This window comes from Sapajus apella, unplaced genomic scaffold, assembly GCF_009761245.1.
Source record: "Sapajus apella isolate SASKATOON/1434 unplaced genomic scaffold, GSC_monkey_1.0 scaffold32, whole genome shotgun sequence".
NCBI lineage: Eukaryota > Metazoa > Chordata > Mammalia > Primates > Cebidae > Sapajus > Sapajus apella.
The window spans coordinates 13,883,964-13,902,253 of record NW_022436972.1 but is presented as its reverse complement, the minus strand read 5'-3'; the positions used below and the strand labels follow the sequence as shown (position 1 = coordinate 13,902,253).

The 18,290-nt window shown below is 42.4% G+C and overlaps 1 protein-coding gene across 1 annotated transcript in view; it reads left to right on the top strand.

The window, feature by feature from the left end:
• The window catches only part of FOXO1 (forkhead box O1), a 106,252-nt gene extending 90,702 nt beyond the window's left edge, over window positions 1-15,550 (top strand). Inside the window, exons 2-3 of the mRNA XM_032294536.1 lie at window positions 10,425-11,776; window positions 12,243-15,550. Of these exons, the coding sequence (XP_032150427.1) occupies window positions 10,425-11,762 (1,338 nt within the window). The 3' untranslated portion in view covers window positions 11,763-11,776; window positions 12,243-15,550. The remainder of the gene's footprint in view (window positions 1-10,424; window positions 11,777-12,242) is intronic.
• The last annotated feature ends 2,740 nt before the right edge of the window (window positions 15,551-18,290 follow it).

Below are 18,290 nucleotides of genomic sequence, written 5' to 3'. Positions count from 1 at the left end.
AGAGTCATTGTTGAGTTAGCTTCCTAGACAGCAGAATGGGCAAGCTGGTGTCAAGATTCTGTGTAAACCCTGCAGGAAAACCCAACGTTGCAGGTAGTGTAATTCAGAGTGTTATACTTTAATGCAGTTTGCTGTTGTTTTTGCAATCTGGATTATCATATCTGGGTCCAAAAACAGAAAACAAACACTTAAATCTAGACTTTATACTCTGTTTACTAATGCATCTAGTAGATAAATTCTTCCCTATATTTTCCAGACAGTAAACATATTTAGGATAAAAACAGTTCTAGGCAGTACATGCTGTGGGTGGGATATTGTCCTAGGGATTTTAATCTGTCAAGTTTCACTGTTCTTGCTTCTGAATTTATATCTGTAAAGTTTTTCACTGGCTTCTGTAAACAATTCGGGAACATACCTGGAATATACATTTATGTAATATGAACAGTATTAATGGGGTCATCAATATAACGCTGAAAAAATACTTTAAAATTCACTTTAGTCCTTTAAAATTTTAGAACATTTTGGTATGGTTATGCTTCATTTTATGCCTAATTTAAATTCTTCATCAGAAGAGAATAGATCCTGATGTGTTCTTTGTTTTTGGTTTTGACTTTGTTGTGCCTTAGTCTTCTGGTAGCCAAATAAATAAGGTACTTAATTGCACTGTAATGCTGTGCGTTTATAGTACCATTGCAGATTAGAAACATTGTATGGCCTATAAAATAGACAAAGATTTTCATTAGAAACAGCAGAATTACTTTAGCATCAAATGAGTTTCCTCTTAATATTCTCCTGTGGTGGGGCCTTGTGCGTCTGAGACAACCATTAGGCAGGAGCAGCAAAAAGCATGGATATTTCAGATAGTTAATTCAGTCAGAGTTTCAGAAAGGCCCCTTTAGGTCACTGATGGGCAAGGTGGGGGAGTTGTAGCTGTCTGCTGTGGATTTGGCACTACCTAGCCTCTGTGCCTCCCTGGGGAGGAGATGGTGAGTGGGCTAAAGGGTCCCCAGGACCGACTGCAGGATCACCAAAACTAAATTAATCCCAGGGGAAACAAGCTCCACTTTGAAATCCTTGGTAGCCTACAGATAGATCTCTTAAAAAGAAGGCATTTATAAGAATTTTAGCTATATGAAATTTAGTCTCTGGATATCCACCACAGGGACCTTATTAGCTAGGGTTGATGACATTCATTTGAGAGCTGGCCTTGCTTGGGTTGTGTGGTGGTATTAAACCCAAGTGTATGACTGTGAGATAGTTTGTGTTTTCCAGGCTTTGCTTAAACAGAGGTCCATATTAGCACCGGATACAGAGGTTATAGAAGAGAAGTGATTAAGAAATATGTCTTATGATCTGGAGCTGATGTCTAAGGGGACTGCTCGTTTCCTCCCCACCTGAATTATTTTGGGGTTTGTCTTTTTGGGGTACTTTGTTTCTGATAGTGCATAGAGCCCATAGTATTGAATGGTATAGGAGACTTCCATTTCACTTCCCTGAAAATTAAAGGGCTTTGCCCGTCTTTTCACAAAACTGTGGCTTCCTTTAATATAGGGTTCTCCTGTGGGAGACAGTTAAATTTTGTTGTGCTTCTTTTTAATTACTACCTTCAGAAATGCAAAAGCTTTGATATGGTCTAATATCATTAAGTACATTTTCTGTTCTGTCCCTGAAGGGTTTTTCTTCGATCCTAAATATATGAGGTTATTGGTTGAAATGTTACTCTGAAATATTTAGGCCTTTGGCTAAAGATGAGGCAAACCACAGAGCATCCTCCTTTGTAAAGCTTCCTGCCCCTGGTGTTTCAGGCTAGTGGTGGCACCCTTCTTCCTTCTTCAGTCCTTAATACCATCGGCCCATTCACTTGTAACACACCTCTTTACCAGACATTTTGTCCTGTAGTATGTTCTTTTACTCCTTGACCTTCCCACCTCTTAGGGGCTCTTTTAGAGTTTGTTTCCCATAAAGGAAACAGTCATGGGTGACTAGCGTTTGCAAAGAGATAAGAAAGAGCATCATTCTAATAATCGCCATCCTGAATATAATCTGTCATCATGGCCAGGTGCAGTGGCACATGCTTGTAATCCCAGCACTTTGGAAGGCTGAGGTGGGAGGATCAGTTGAGGCCAGGATTTGGAGACCTGCATGGGCAGCATAGCAAAACCTAATCTGTTCAAAAAATTGTTAAAAATTAATCTCTTATCAGACAACTGCTGTATCGACCTTAACTTGAACAACCTCCTAGACACACATGTTCTGACATAGGTCACCTCAAAAGCCGTCAGAATATGCTACTTAAATTAAATGCTCAGATTCTTTCATTTAAAAAATTTTTAAGGGGGAGAAAACACAGTTTTTCTGTAAATGAAGGATTGCATCTCAGTTGTGAGGACATGGAAATAAGCCTGAGGAAGGCTGGCTGCCTTTAAATAGGAAGTTTGTGATGAGTTGACTTTTAATCAAGTTATAATCATTTATAATGGCTTAAAAGTTGTTGTTTATATATTCTTTCACTTCCTGTAACAAAATTGCCAGTGTTTATTGTTTGTGTCAGGTGGTACACCAGGCAACTTCATGTATGTTACACCATCCATATTTGTTTTACGGATGTGAAAACAGGCTTAGTGATGAGATCCAGGACTTACTGAGAAAGGCCCGGCAGTAACTCTGCCTCCAGAGCTGGCACCTCGGGTTCTGCCTCACGGTGTACTTCCCAAGTCTCTGAGGCTTCTCCTGACACCTATGAGTTCTTCCACTTGTCTTTTTCGTACTGTCTGACATGCAAACATAATCTCCTACTTTCTTTTTGTGGTAGATAGTCGTATTTTTCTTCCTGTGGAATGGCTAGAGTTAGAGATAAAGCTGGGTAGAACTAAATTTGTATCTATAGTGGTTTGAGACTATAGGTAAGGATTGGCTTGGCTAGGGAAAGAATATTCCATGTTCTTGGTACTTGTTTTACATTTTAGTATTAAAAGAAATGTGGTTCTATTTTTTGTAAATGAACGCCCATAAGTTTTCCATCTGCATTGTAATCTCTCTGAACTTTGTTTCCCTAACATGAAACAAGTGTGTTAGACCAGATGACCTTCGAAATACCTTCCAGCTTTATCAGGCCGGGATTCTCAGTCCACAGCCCTGGGATCAGTGGAGACACTTTAAGACCTCTGCACTTTGCGGGGTAGTAGTGGGGAATATTGTGGTCCTTGAGGATATTCAGGTGAAAAGGAAACCATTTTGGGAAATGAACCAGCCTTATGGAAGTATCTAAGTGTAAGCATGTAGATTAGCTATTCTCAGCAGATCTTATGTTAAACACTTTCTAAAATTGATTTACATGCTGTCTATGGCTGATACATGTCTACTGACATCTCTTGTAAAAAGAAGAGTTGGCAAAAGGTCATGTTTTCCTTCTGTTTGCAAACAAAATGGATTATTTTTAAAAGTTGTTGTTTTATTAGTAACTCTTAATGGGAACTCCTTTGAATAGATTTTCCTACTTCAGTTTATTTTCACTTGTGGAAGTGCAGGAAGAGATGGTGTAAAAGAGAGGAAGGAGGAGGGAATAAAGGCCGTGCTGGGAGCCTGCGTAACAATTGCACACATTGAGAAAGTTCACAGAAATTAGATAAAATGCTTTGGAAAAATCTAGTTAGTCTAGCATTTTGAAAGAATTTCTAGAATTTCTGGGACAATGAGTTCATTTGATCATATGTTCCAGTTTCTGAGTGTGAAATTCTTTTTGTTGGATTTGGTAGCTGTTGCTCACACCTTCCTGCAGGGCAGTGGGCAGTTCTAGTCAGCTAGGGGGTCTCTGGGGACCTTTCCACTTTCTTTGTAAGTTCCCACAGCCCCTTACACAGGCTTTCCCTAGGATGATGCTCACAACTGAAATGCACACTTCAACTGCTGTGAATTCCTGCCATAAAGAGGAACCCACTAGTATAAAAGACAATCACATTGTGTATATTTTTTCTTTTTTTGAGACAGAATCTCACTCTGTCACCCTGGCTGGAGTGCAGTGGCACGATCTTGGCTCACTGTAACCTCCGCCTCCCGGGTTCAAGCGATTCTTCTGCCTTAGCCTCCCGAGTAGCTGGGACTGCAGGTGCCCGCCACCATGCCTGGCTAAGTTTTGTATTTTTAGTAGAGACTGGATTTCACCATATTGGCCAGGCTTGTCTTGGACTCCTGACCTTGTGATCCACCTGCCTTGGCCTCCCAAAGTGCTGGGATTACAGGCGTGAGCAACCGTGCCTGGCCACGTTGTGTAAATTTATCATCCCTTAAGGCAGAAAATGAGCTTTGTAAACTAGTCAATTATTTCTGCTTCCTCAAAGTGCACACATGTAATCTCAGCTGTAAGTATGTTGCTTTGATTTCTCTTAACAGTGGTGAAGCCAAGGGGATAGATTTTTTTCAGCTAGCAGTGGGGTTGCAGGTGGAATCACAGAGCTTCACTTTGAGCCCTAATTGGACAGATTATTTTCTGAGTCTTAATTTTTCCTTTTCCATTTCTAAAATGAGGCCAGTAATACCTGCCTTATAGGACTGTCGTAAGGATGGAATGAAATGTATTGACAGCAGTAAACTATAAAACACACATACAGGGTAAGAAGGCCATCTAAGAGTTTCATGAGCAAGGCATATTCAACCTTAAGTTGCTGGTTTTGCATTGTTTTTGGTTGAATATAAAGACCTGGATAATTATAGAACTGCCAAGCAGAAAGAAATATAGAATGTAGCAGTGGTGTGGGGACCCCTGGCTGACAGGTGGTGGTCTTTTATAGGCTGAGGGACAGGCTAGATGCATGTGAACTGGCAGCTCAGGTTGGAAGGCAGGCTTTGGGGATGCAAGGGTCCAGGCCAGGGTGAAGAGAAGTGGCTGGGAAGGCGGCCAGGCTTAGCTCTGAGGAGGCAGAGAGCTGAAAGCAGAGGGTGGGACCAGGCCTCTTTTTCAACCCAGGCTTGAGGGATGGGGGCAAAGTCAACCTAGACTTGACTTAGAGCTAGATCTGCTCTCTTGATCATCTTTATTGGGGCCTCAGGCTCCTAGAAGGCTGCCGTGATAGACTAGTGGTCTCTAAATGGTTTTTATTAAAAAAATCACATACTCTTTTTGATATAACATACATTTGTGTATACACTTTAAATATATTATGTACATTACATAATTCACTCACAAATAGAATTTTAAAAGAATGAGATAAAAATTTTAAAGTAAATGAAAGTTGTAAAGATTTCATCCTGCACTTCAATGGCTATCTGATGATTGCTTTAGATAGTGGGGCTAGGGGCATCCTGGGCACGGTGTGTGTCCTCAGGGGTCTCTGGGGACCAGCCTCAGCACTTCACTTCTTCCAGCCACAGAGGCAGAACAGTGAGGAAATAGAATAGCAGTGCTCAGTTGGAACCATTCCTTATGGAGCCTCCTGCCTGGCCTGTTGAGGTCCCTGCTCTGCCAACCCCTGCTGCTGCTGCCGCGCACATGCTAGCTATATCCAGAGCTCAGAGGCTCCTGGTCCCAGCAATGTGTGATGCCTGCACACATGGCTTTGGCAGCAGCACCTTGAGAAGGCTTAAGGATTCTGGTGACACTGGCGACCAGGGCATTGACAGACTCACCTCAGTATTTGAATCAATTTTGAGGCAATATCTATTGTGAAGAGAAAATATCTTAGCTGTTTTTCTCAAACCAGTTAATCTTCCCGGTAACATATTAAAAAAAAGCCTCATGTTAAGTGAGAGCAGTGCAAGGTGTGGTTATAAAGAAATGAGACTAGTGTTTGTGACATAGATGAGTCTGTAAAACACAGACATATTTTATGGATGCTAGTATGCCAGTGGCAGTAACAGTAACATTAGTTAGTAGAGATTGAGGTAAGCCTTTCCATGCATACTGTCTCATTTAATCTTCGCAACAACCCTGTAAATGTAGGAAATACTAATCTGTTCAGCAGATACTTGAGTGCCTATATGGTATTGGTGCTGTGAGAATACAGTGTAGAAGAAGACAGACAAAGGTCCCTGTGCTCACTTGAGCAGCTCATGGTACAGTGGGGAGCCAGGCATGCCCCCCCTGGGACCAGACATAGCAGAATCATCTAGAGGGATGAGTAAGCAAGGTCCCATGTCAGAGCCGCAGGATAGGATAAGGTCATCAAGACATGCTTCTGGAGGGGACAGTTGGACCGAGAAAGAAGCTGGGGTGTTGGGGGGCAGGGTGGCGCCTTTGGAGGGAAAAGATCACTGCTCCTGGACAGTCTGTGGGATGTGTCATTTTCTGTCCTATTAAGTGGCTCTTTATGTGGACTTATTTTCTCTCCAGGTTAATCAAAAGCTTCTGGAGGACAGGTTCTGTGTCTTTTTCCTTCATGTTTGTCACTATTCCTAGCACAAAATAGGTTCCAGTAAATGTTAGTTGACATGAATTGATAACTTGAATGGATGGCTAAAGGATGTGTAGTGTATAAGACACCATATCTACCTTGTAACATTTTTGGGTGTCAAGAAACAAACATTTATTGAGGCTATGAGATTAGAAATTAAAGACAAGCTTGGGCTCCTGTGCCTGTTAAGGAGCTCAGAATCTGAACATAGAACACCCAGCAGAGCAGGTTGAACAAGCAAGTATACCGTGTCAGGGTTTCCCAGCTCCTCCATCTGTGGAGCTCATTGGGTCAGGCTTCCCAGGAAGCATATGCCACACCACTTGGGGTGGCCAGTCACACAGATGGCAGACGGGATGTGTGCAGAGGCTTGTGAGTGGGGCTGCCGAGAAATAACGGCTAGTGGAGAGGAGTTTGGCTGGCCTGTGTTTCTCTAGTGCTGTCATGTAGAAACGCTGGATTCAGGCAAGTGATTGACAGGGCATAAGCCTCTGTCCTGACACCCTGCCTCTGTCCTCGGGTAATATTCGTTGAGAGTTCAAGGGCATAATATCTCAGTGCCCAGCAGTCCCACGCGGCTCTGCTGTGAAGGCCCCCCGGTGAACTGCTCTTTTATACAGCCTCTCCTGTGTCCAGCAGAGGAGTGAAGATACAACATTGTTAATAGCAACACATTTTTACAAGATTTACCTTTTCAAACCCCACCCCCCCTAAAAACCGTAGCTTCTTTAATGTCCTGCTGGCTGTGTGAAAAACAGGAATTTATGTAACAAGCCCTGCACAGCAAACCTTTTCCTGTTCGGAAAAAATTTTAATTGTTGGCAAAGTTAGGAGACAGCTCTGTTACTCAAAGAGCGACCTGAGATGTCCTCTTAGAAAAATATGTAATATGATGTTTTGATAAGAGATTGCTGTGGCTTTAAAAAAAATGTCTAAATTAGTACATGTCCCACCTGAGTTAGTGAACACTCTTTGAACATTTTAAAGATTTCATTATTGTGTCTCCTGCAGTCTTATTAAAAATGACCCCCAGCTGTGCTTGCCAGTGATCTGACAAGCTCATCATGAATGTTACAGAGCTGCACCCCCTAGCCCCAAGTCAGTATAGCAACCAGGAAGCTTCTATCTGGGAAGATCTTTCTTCCCCCTTTATCATTAACTAAATGTGACAGGGACAGGAGTCAAGCTTCCTCTCCTCTGGAGATTTCATTGGAGCTTATCTGTGTGTCTATTGTGTTCAAAGAACAAAAGTGTCATGATGGAATATTGTGCAAATGCCTGGACTTCCAGTGTATAGAAAACGTCGCAGGGTCAGAGTGCAGGACTGCATTCCAGTGCTATTCCAGTGGCAGGCCTGCTGATATTAAGAGGAATTAAGAACTCGGTTCGGCTGGGGTTGGTGGGCATGGCAGACAAGGACAAGACCTGTGGCTCTGTGGGCATGCGTGTGTGTGTGTAGCGCCTTCCCATAGGAACTTGGCAATCTATCTTACGGAAATGAAAAAGAATGGGAGGGAAATGTAGTCCTTGGCGTCTTTTAGGGATTCTTGTACCAACTCTAAGCCACTTGCCCTCCTCATAGCATGTCTCAAGGTGAGGGTAGATCTTGGGTGTAGAGGAAGGTGGGAGTCTTGGGAATAGGAGACAGTCACTGACATGCACTCACACACCTGCTCTGCTCCAGCTGGGAATCTGGGCTCTGGCCATGTCTGCCCCTGCACTCCCACTCACTGTATGCTCTGGCAGGAGGGCTTGTCACGTAGCTGCTGTGTTGAAATCCGTGGGTGGAATGCAGTACAGAGGGTCAGAGGGCATTTTGAAATGTGGATTTCTCAGCCCTGACTGCTGGGCCTTACTCTGACTTTTGCATCTTCTTTTAGAAAGTGAGGCCCCCTCCATTTTCTCTTTTCTACTACTTTTTAATGAGAGAGGACTTCTCTCCCAGTTTGTGTTGGAGCCGGGCCTCGTCCTGCTGTGCAGAGGCTCTGCTCAGGCGCAGCAGTTGGCATTCGGGCCCCTGCATCCCATGTTGATGGCATGAGGATGTGGGCACTGTGGCTGCACCCCTGGGTGACCACAAATCCAGCCAGAGCTTTTTGTGGTTGAGGAGAGGGGCCACAGACGTGCAGGGGGCTTGGTCAGCTGAGCCTTGCATCCAGTTGGCAGAGAAGGCCAAGGAAGCTGGGAGACTGTGCACATTCCAGGGGATTAGGGCACCCAGAATCCCACTCCTCGCCTTGCGAGCAGACCTCTGAGGAAAGAGGCTGCTGAATGAACAAGGTGTAGTGGCTGTGTGCCCTGTGTTATGCTGGGGGGCAAAATGCTGTAAGACAAGGCCCTTCCTCCTGGGGAGCTCACAGTGTTTTCCACGTCTCCTTTTCCACGTGTCCCATGGGCTCTCCTGAATGCCATCTTACCACGTGTTGTAGAGGAGGTGAATCAAACCATGGCTTTCTCATCTGTAGCCTGGCTCTGGTGTTTCTGCTGAAGCTTGAAAGACCACCTCTGTTCCCTTTCACCATATATTTGCACTTGTGGATTTGTATCTGTAATACTTCTAAGCTCCTACCCATACCACATTGAATAGGAATAGGGAAGCAGGACTTTGGGGGTGCAAAATACCACTATTCTAAGTTGGGGTCTAATATTCCCTTCATGGTGACTGCTTATATGCCAGGTGCCACTAAGCATTTTTATGTATCTCATTTAATACATGTAACAACCCTGATAAGGTACTATAATTTATTCCTGCTTTACAGGTGAGGAAACTTAAAGATACATTGAGGGCTAGGCAGCTTCCCAAGGCCATGTAGGTTAGTAAGTAGCAGAGCCACCCAAGTGTTCAAAAGAAAAGTGGTTGGTTTTTCTTCCCTAGTTGGCCTAGGGTTGATAGACGTGGCATAATTAGTCATGAAGCTGCACTAGCTTGAGTGTTAGAGCTCTTTTCGTTGTCTTATCATTTCTTCCCATCCCAGGTTGTCTCTTTGGACAGTGTAGCCCCTGGCTATCTGGGGCTGTGTCATGGAGTTAGTTGGTGTACCCTACTCATACTACTGGTTATTGGTGGAACTGGAGGGTAGGGGCATTACTTGAATTAAAAAAAAATCATTTTGGCAGGTCAGCTTTCTCAAATAAGAAAGCAATGACTCTGTTTTCCTTATATTAACTTGTGTTTGCTTAACAGGCTTTAAAGGTGTGAATGAATCCAAGTCTTACTGGTTTGGGGGCCTTTAATTTTTGATCAGCTCTATATGCTTCTATTTTGGGGGCGGGGGTGTGGGGTGGAGTGTTAACTCTTGTTGCCCAGGCTAGAGTGATCTTGGCTACTGCAATCTCTGTCTCCTAGATTCAAGTGATTCTCCTGCCTCAGCCATCCAAGTAGCTGGGATTACAGACATCTGCCACCACACCGGCTAATTTTTGTATTTTTAGTAGAGATGGGGTTTCACCACCTTGGCTAGATTGGTCCTGAACCTGCCTCGGCCTCCCCCAGTGCTGGGATTATAGGTGTGAGCCACCATGCTTGGCCTATATTCTCTCTATTCTTTTGTCTTTTCTGTTATTCTATAAGTATGTGGCTCCAGTAATATGAAATTTATTTATATAAATGACACGTGTTCAAACTGAAGAGAATTGGCAGTAGTTTTAAGGATAGTAGAAATGGAAAGGGTTTTTGATAGCATTTTGATACAGAGTACTATTGTAGCTAAGCAAAATTTCAGCAGTTATTAAAACCATTTCTTGTAATGTTTCCATAAAACTTAGCTGTATAAAAGAAGGTATTTATAATAGTTCTTGTTACAATTTTGTCCCTTCATTAAATAAGATACAGATACTGTTTTTAAGATGAGATACTATTTATTCCTATGCTATTTGAGATGGTTTGTAGTGTGTTCAGAAGCATTGGGACTGTTCAGATGGAAATCTGTACCACAAACTCTTAAAATTTTTTACTTCTTTTCCATGTAATACTTGTAGAATAGTAAGTTTTCCAAGCAGAGAAGTATTGTACTTTTAATACGATATTTTGCTTTACAGAATTCAATTCGTCATAATCTGTCCTTACACAGCAAGTTCATTCGTGTGCAGAATGAAGGAACTGGAAAAAGTTCTTGGTGGATGCTCAATCCAGAGGGCGGCAAGAGCGGGAAATCTCCCAGGAGAAGAGCTGCATCCATGGACAACAACAGCAAATTTGCTAAGAGCCGAAGCCGAGCTGCCAAGAAGAAAGCATCGCTCCAGTCAGGCCAGGAGGGTGCCGGGGACAGCCCTGGGTCACAGTTTTCCAAATGGCCTGCAAGCCCTGGCTCTCACAGCAACGATGACTTTGATAACTGGAGTACATTTCGCCCTCGAACTAGCTCAAATGCTAGTACTATTAGTGGGAGACTCTCACCCATTATGACCGAACAGGATGATCTCGGAGAAGGGGATGTGCATTCTATGGTGTACCCGCCATCTGCTGCAAAGATGGCCTCTACGTTGCCCAGTCTGTCTGAGATAAGCAATCCTGAAAACATGGAAAATCTTTTGGATAATCTCAACCTTCTCTCATCACCAACATCATTAACTGTTTCGACCCAGTCCTCACCTGGCACTATGATGCAGCAGACACCATGCTACTCATTTGCACCACCAAACACCAGTCTGAATTCGCCCAGCCCAAACTACCAAAAATACACATACGGCCAATCCAGCATGAGCCCTTTGCCCCAGATGCCTATGCAAACACTTCAGGACAGTAAATCAAGTTATGGAGGGATGAATCAGTATAACTGTGCACCCGGACTCTTGAAGGAGTTGCTGACTTCTGACTCTCCTCCCCATAATGACATTATGACACCAGTTGATCCTGCGGTAGCCCAACCCAACAGCCGGGTTCTGGGCCAGAATGTCATGATGGGCCCTAATTCGGTCATGTCAACCTATGGCAGCCAGGCATCTCATAACAAAATGATGAATCCCAGCTCCCATACCCACCCTGGACACACTCAGCAGACATCTGCAGTTAACGGGCGTGCCCTGCCCCACGCAGTAAGCACCATGCCCCACACTTCGGGTATGAACCGCCTGACCCAAGTGAAGACACCTGTACAAGTGCCTCTGCCTCACCCCATGCAGATGAGTGCCCTGGGGGGCTACTCCTCAGTGAGCAGCTGCAATGGCTATGGCAGAATGGGCCTTCTCCACCAGGAGAAGCTCCCAAGTGACTTGGATGGCATGTTCATTGAGCGCTTGGACTGTGATATGGAATCCATCATTCGGAATGACCTCATGGATGGAGATACATTGGATTTTAACTTTGACAATGTGTTGCCCAACCAAAGCTTCCCACACAGTGTCAAGACGACAACACATAGCTGGGTGTCAGGCTGAGAATTAGTGAGCAGGTAAGTCCACCCCAATATCAAAAGACCTTTTGAAAAATAGAACTTGAAAGAGAGGAACACAGTAACTTGCCGTGTATCTTCTATGGTTAGCACATCTTTGATGTCAGCTGACGACCTCTTGCAGAGTGGGATCTTTTATCATTCATTCTCTGTCCTTTTTGCAGCTTAGCAATTTTCCCTCTGAGCTTAAACATGAGGAAACTTCCTTTAACTGCTTTAAAGAGTTCTTTTTGACAGTTCGATGGCTGCATCTTTTTAGTAGCTCTTCAATAAATCAATATATTTGATATAAATCAAATGCCAAAGGGTTTTTTGTAAAGTAGAATTTTCCCCATTGCATAATTTTAGAGCTGTTTGGGAAGCTATAGCTTTTTGCCCCTAAGTATGTCTGTCCCTCTAACATGTCAAGTTGAATTTATTTTAATTTGGCTGTATTTTCATTGTGTGTGTATGTGTTTTTTCCTAGGTTACACTTAAAAGTACTTCAGATTGTCTGACAGCAGGAACTGAGAGAAGCAGTCCAAAGATGTCCTTCACCAACTCCCTTGTAGTTTTCTTGGTTTAAAAAAATAAATAAATAAATAACCTTCCTTTTTTCCTTTCGTCAGACTTGGCAGCAAAGACATTTTTCCTGTACAGGATGTTTGCCCAATGTGTGCAGGTTATGTGCGGCTGTAGATAAGGACTGTGCCATTGGAAATTACATTACAATGAAGTGCCAAACTCACTACACCATATAATTGCAGAAAAGATTTTCAGATCCTGGTGTGCTTTCAAGTTTTGTATATAAGCAGTAGATACAGATTGTATTTGTGTGTGTTTTTGGTTTTTTAAAATATCCATTTGGTCCAAGGAAAGTTTATACTCTTTTTGTAATACTGTGATGGTCTCATGTCTTGATAAGTTAAATTTTTGTTTGTACTACCTGTTTTCTGCGGAACTGACGGATCACAAAGAACTGAATCTCCATTCTGCACCTCCACTGAACAGCTTTGGACCTGTTCACATTGCCACAGAATTCACATGAGAACCAAGTAGCCTGTTATCAACCTGCTAAATTAATGGACTTGTTAAACTTTTGGGAAAAAAAAAAAAAAAAAAAGATTAAATGCCAGCTTTGTACAGGTCTTTTCTATTTTTTTTGTTTTTGGTTTATTTTGTTATTTGCAAATTTGTACAAACATTTAAATGGTTCTAATTTCCAGATAAATGATTTTTGATGTTATTGTTGGGACTTAAGAACATTTTTGGAGTAGATATTGAACTGTAATGTTTTCTTAAAACTAGGGTCTACTTTGTTACATAGTCGGCTTGTAAATTGGTGGAACCACAGGTATTTGGAGCAGCATTCATAATTTTCATTTTGTATTTCTAACTGGATTAGTACTAATTTTATACGTGCTTAACTGGTTTGTACACTTTGGGATGCTACTTGGTGATGTTTCTGACTAATCTTAAATCATTGTAATTAGTACTTGCATACTCAACGTTTCAGGCCTTATTTGGGCAGGAAAGTGATGTATAGTTATGGACACTTTGCGTTTCATATTTAGGATAACTTAATCTGTTTTTATGTCTGTATTTTAAAGAAATTTCATCTGCTTCTGCTGAACTATGCAAACTGCATAGCATCAAGTCTTCTCTAGAGACCTGTGTAGTCCTGGGAGGCCCCATAATGTTTGTAGATCAGAAAGGGAGATCTGCATCTAAAGCAATCCTCCTTTGTCAAACGAGGGATTTTGATCAACTTCACCATTTTGAGTTGAGCTTCAGCAAAAGTTCACCCTCATAATTCTGTACTCTTATTTCAGTCCAGGTAGAGATAGGTTTTGTAGTTTGCCTTGGGGAATTATGTCAACATTCGCACTTCATCCCATTCTCCCTTCTGCTCTGCAGATTAGATTACTTAGCACACTGTGGAAGTTTAAGTTGAAGGAGGAAATTTAAAAACGAGACGAGTGGTTTGTAGAATGTGTTTATAAGTTCAGATGGGTAGCAAATGGAATAGAACTTACTTAAAAACTGGGGAGATTAATTTGAAAACCAGAAAACCAGCTGTAAGTTGTACATTGGGATTATGTTAAAAGCCTTGGCTTAAGATTTTGAAAATGTCTTTAGCCTGTAGCAACCTAAAGTATAATTCTTATCATTATGTTTTAATACTTTCCAATTATCTATAACTGACAGGCCAAATTAATTGGCTTTGTGTCCTATATCCATCAGTATTTTCAAGTCATGTGGAAAGCGCAAAGTCATCACGATGAAGAGAACAGGTGCACAGTACTATTCCTCTTGCATTCTTGAGAGGGATCTAATTTCTGTGTATATAGCCCACATTACATTTGCTTTGTCTTATATGTTAATTGCATCTTCATTGACTTGGTATTTCCTAAATGTTTAACAAGAACAGAAATGTTCCTGTTAAGATTTCCTATAGTAGGCCAGCTGTATAGTAAGCTTTCCACTGTGATGTTCATTGTTTTGAAGATTCATTGAACAACCACCACTCTAACCATCCTCATTTTTGGGCACTCCAAGACATAGCTGGTTTTTGAAACCCGAGTTCCTCTAAGCACAGCCTCCCAGGTATGTAATTGAACTTGGTGCCAAAGTACTTGTGTTCTCATTTCTGTTACTACATATTGTCACTTTTCCTCCCATGCCATTATTGCACCATTATACAAGGAACCTCAGAGCCCCCTTTTGTTCATTAAAGAGGCAATTGCAGCTAAAAATCACTGTTAAATCTTACTACTTCATAGTGTAGCTCTTAGGAAAATATTTCTTCCTTCTGAGTCTGTGTAATTATACCTCTCCCAACCCGCCATTTTGTGTTGAAATCCTGACATGAATCATGGGTAGCTCTCCGAGAACAGTGAAGTCTAGGGAAAAGCATCTGATCTGTCTGGAAAGCAAACATTATGTGGCCTCTTGTAGCTTTTTTCCTATAAGAATACTGACTTTCTGGAGTAATGAGTATATACCAGTTATTGTACATGATTGCTTTGTGAAACGTGCAAATGATATCACCTATGCAGCCTTGTTTGATTTATTTTCTCTGGTCTGTACTGTTATTAAAAGCATATTGTATTATAGAGCTATCCAGATATTTTAAATATAAAGATGTATTGTTTCCATAATATAGACGTATGGAATATATTTAGGTAATAGATGTATTACTTGGAAAGTTCTGCTTTGACAAACTGACAAAGTCTAAATTAATGAGCAAATGTTGTATCCCAGTGAGCAGTAATTCAATGGAACATCCCAAGAGGAGGATAAGGACACTTAAAATGGAAATCATTCTCCAGCGATATACAATTTGGACTTAACTGCTGAATATATACTTCCAATACCCCAGCCCTCCCCAACTCAAAATTCTTATGTTCAAGCTCTTAAGAGTTTCTTAATTTATAACTAATTTCAAAAGAGAAGTGTTTTTTTTTTTTTTTTTTTGTGGTTTTAGTTTGGGAGTAATCATTCATTTAAAAAATGCATTGTGGTTTATGTGAACAGACCAGACTGGCATTACAGTTGGCCTCTCCTTGAGGTGGGCACAACCTGGCAATATGGCCAGGGATGGCCACGTGAGTCCCATCAGGGCGTAGTCATGCCTCCTGCATTTTGCTACCCGAGTTTAGTAACAGTGCAGATTCCATGTTCCTGTTCCGATACTCTCTGAGAAGTGCCTGATGATGTTGATGTACCTACAGACACAAGAACAATCTTTGCTATAATTGTATAAAGCCATAAATGTACATAAATTATGTTTAAGTGGCTTGGTGTCTTTTCTAATTATGCAGAATAAGCTCTTTATTAGGATTTTTGTGTGTGTGTGTGTGTGTGTGTAGCTTTTAAATACTCAAGTCGTGTCAGCTACAGTGTCATGGTTGGTTCAAATTTGGTATTTTCTTGGGAGGAAAGGGGGAGCAGCCCCTCTGGGACCAAACCATAGCCCCCTGAGATGGTGAACAAGTACAGTCCCTGATAAACAATCCTGGAGTACTTCATCTTTGGAATGTCTGAAAACTACATTCGGTTCAGTAATTACTAGGCATATTCTATTTTATGTTAGAATAGACTCTGCTAAAGATAAAAACATCTTGAGGGCAAGTTAGGAGGGTCTGACTAGGAGGTCACAGAGCAGTTATGAAGGATGGAGTGGCAGAACCCCCTGGCTAAGGTTATAACTGCTCCTCTACTTGCACACCTTGCTGAAGGAGGAGGGTCAGCCCTCCTTTAAGTGGCTGTAGATGGGAAGTTTATGTTTGCTCTTTTGAGAAGATGTCTGAGGAATGAGCCAGTATTAGATTAAGGTGGTTAAAATGCATTTTAAAATCACCGTGAAGCCCAGTTTCTCCTTACTTCTGAGTTTCTGACCGGGCAAGTGAATGAGCCGGAGAAGCAAGGAAGAAGATTATTCTGTTAATCTGTGTAGACACTTGCAGGTTCATCCTGTTTTCAGAGTATTTTAAAATTTACTGACTTTTGGAAGTGGAAACCCTCTCTTTAAAAGACACGATAGCCAGAAGCCCAATATATAGAGCAGATGAAAGCAACTACCCCCATCCCCTGGGGCTCATGCACAGTTCAGTGTGAAAACTGCAGATCTAGTCCAAATGAGGAAAAACCCCATGATTATACCCCAGAACTCTAACCAGTTAGCCTTCGTAACTCTGCGCACATATACAAAGCTGCACATCTTATGTAATTACTTGAGGCCAGATTCCAAGTTTTACATTAGCTGATAAGCGACACAGAGCAGGAAGGTTTCCCTGGGAGACCTTGTAGGAGGAGCTCAGTGTTAGACTCTGTAGGGGGAGAGGCTTCTTTCCTTGGACAGTTATCTGGGCCCTTACTGTGACCAGAGCTGATAGCAGAATCAGGATGTATACCTAGGCTTGTTTCTTGACCTCTGAATTGGCCACACTGGAAGACTTTGCCTTGGCTATTGTTTCTCCATGTTTCAGGTGACCCATAGCAATGGCACTACACTTGTTGATGGGGTTGGGTAGGACAGGTGGAGGGCTTTTCCACTGGATATGCCATGCTTAAGTGGCAGCCTCTGAAGCAGACATCATCATGTCACATCAAACCTCATATCATCTAGCGTTGCTCATTCTGGGCCACCACTAGGTATATTCTAGGTATGAAGGGATATTCATGGTAGGTTTCCTTGTTGCATTTTGTTGTTTTGGTGTAAAAGTTGCTCTGGTGAGAAGTAGTTTAACATGCCAGTTAAATTTATTGAGAAAATTATTGGGAAAAAGCAGATTGGGGTCCAAGTCCACTTGTTAAATCATGGACTCTGGGGTGTTTTTTAGTTAAGTAACTGGAAAGTGAAATTTCTGGTGGACTGGAAAGGGAGGTAGTTGTATGCAGGGATAAAGGAGAAAAACAACTGGGTGATGGTGGGAAATACATCAGGAAACCAGATGTGAAGTGGAGCCAGAGGCCTTGGGAGGAAGCTACAGTGTGTCATGGGAGCATCTGGAAGTTAAGAACTTTTTAAGGCAATGGGGAGAGGGGCTTCCTGGGCAAGTGCCTGGCTTTGGCGATGTGGAGGAGGAAACTCTGTACTGAGAAGGCATTCACCTGTTACAAGAAGAGTAAAGCAGTTGAGGTCAGCTTTTCTTGCTTGACTGGCAGCAGGACCCTTTCCTGCCCCCACACTTCCACGAACTCCAAGGCTGAAGTGACTATCCTGTCACTTTGGGGAGATATAACATGAGAAAGGTACTTATGGCAAGAAATTTACATCCTTCAGGAAGAATGAGATTTCCTGAAGAGATCTCATTTACATCCTTCAGGAAGAAGGTCGCTTGCTCTTTGTCCTTTTTATATTAACTTCTGTGAGCTTAAATCCCCGAGCAAGCAGCTTTCAGAAAGAGCTCCTACAAAAACACATCACAGATGGCTGCATAGGAGCCCTTCTGGGTTCTTGTAGTTGCTGGAGTTTCTGCAAACATACTTAGCTTGTACTAAAATCGCTGCCCAAGTCAGATGACCTTAGTTGAGGTAACTGCCTAGAATAAGCCTCACAGTGGGCCATTTTAAATCAGATTTTTCTCCCCTGATGAATTGGGATAGAGAGGAGGTCCGTTTGCACTTCAGCACTTGGTCCCAGAATAGGCCAGAGATGCCCAATTCTTAGTCTATGCTGGTGTCAGGGATGCTTGGAGTGCTTGCAGAGTGGTAACCTCTGATGGGCAGCAATTTCCCCACAGGTAAATTGAGGATACCTTCTGTTACCTGCCTCAGGTTTGATAGGAGATTAGAGGGATGAGGTCATGTCTGCGAATGGTTTCCGGTGGCAGGGAGAAAGCCTGTACAGCGGAGTGGTGTCATCTTCGGTAATAGCAGGCCTTGGGATGTTTCCTTAGTGGGGCATCTGACAGCATCTCCTTGCAGAATAAGTGAGAGAACTACTTGGTTCATCCCTAGTTTTTGTTTTTTTTTTTTAAATGGAGTCTCCCTTTGTCACCCAGGCTGGAATGCAGTGGTGCGATCTCCG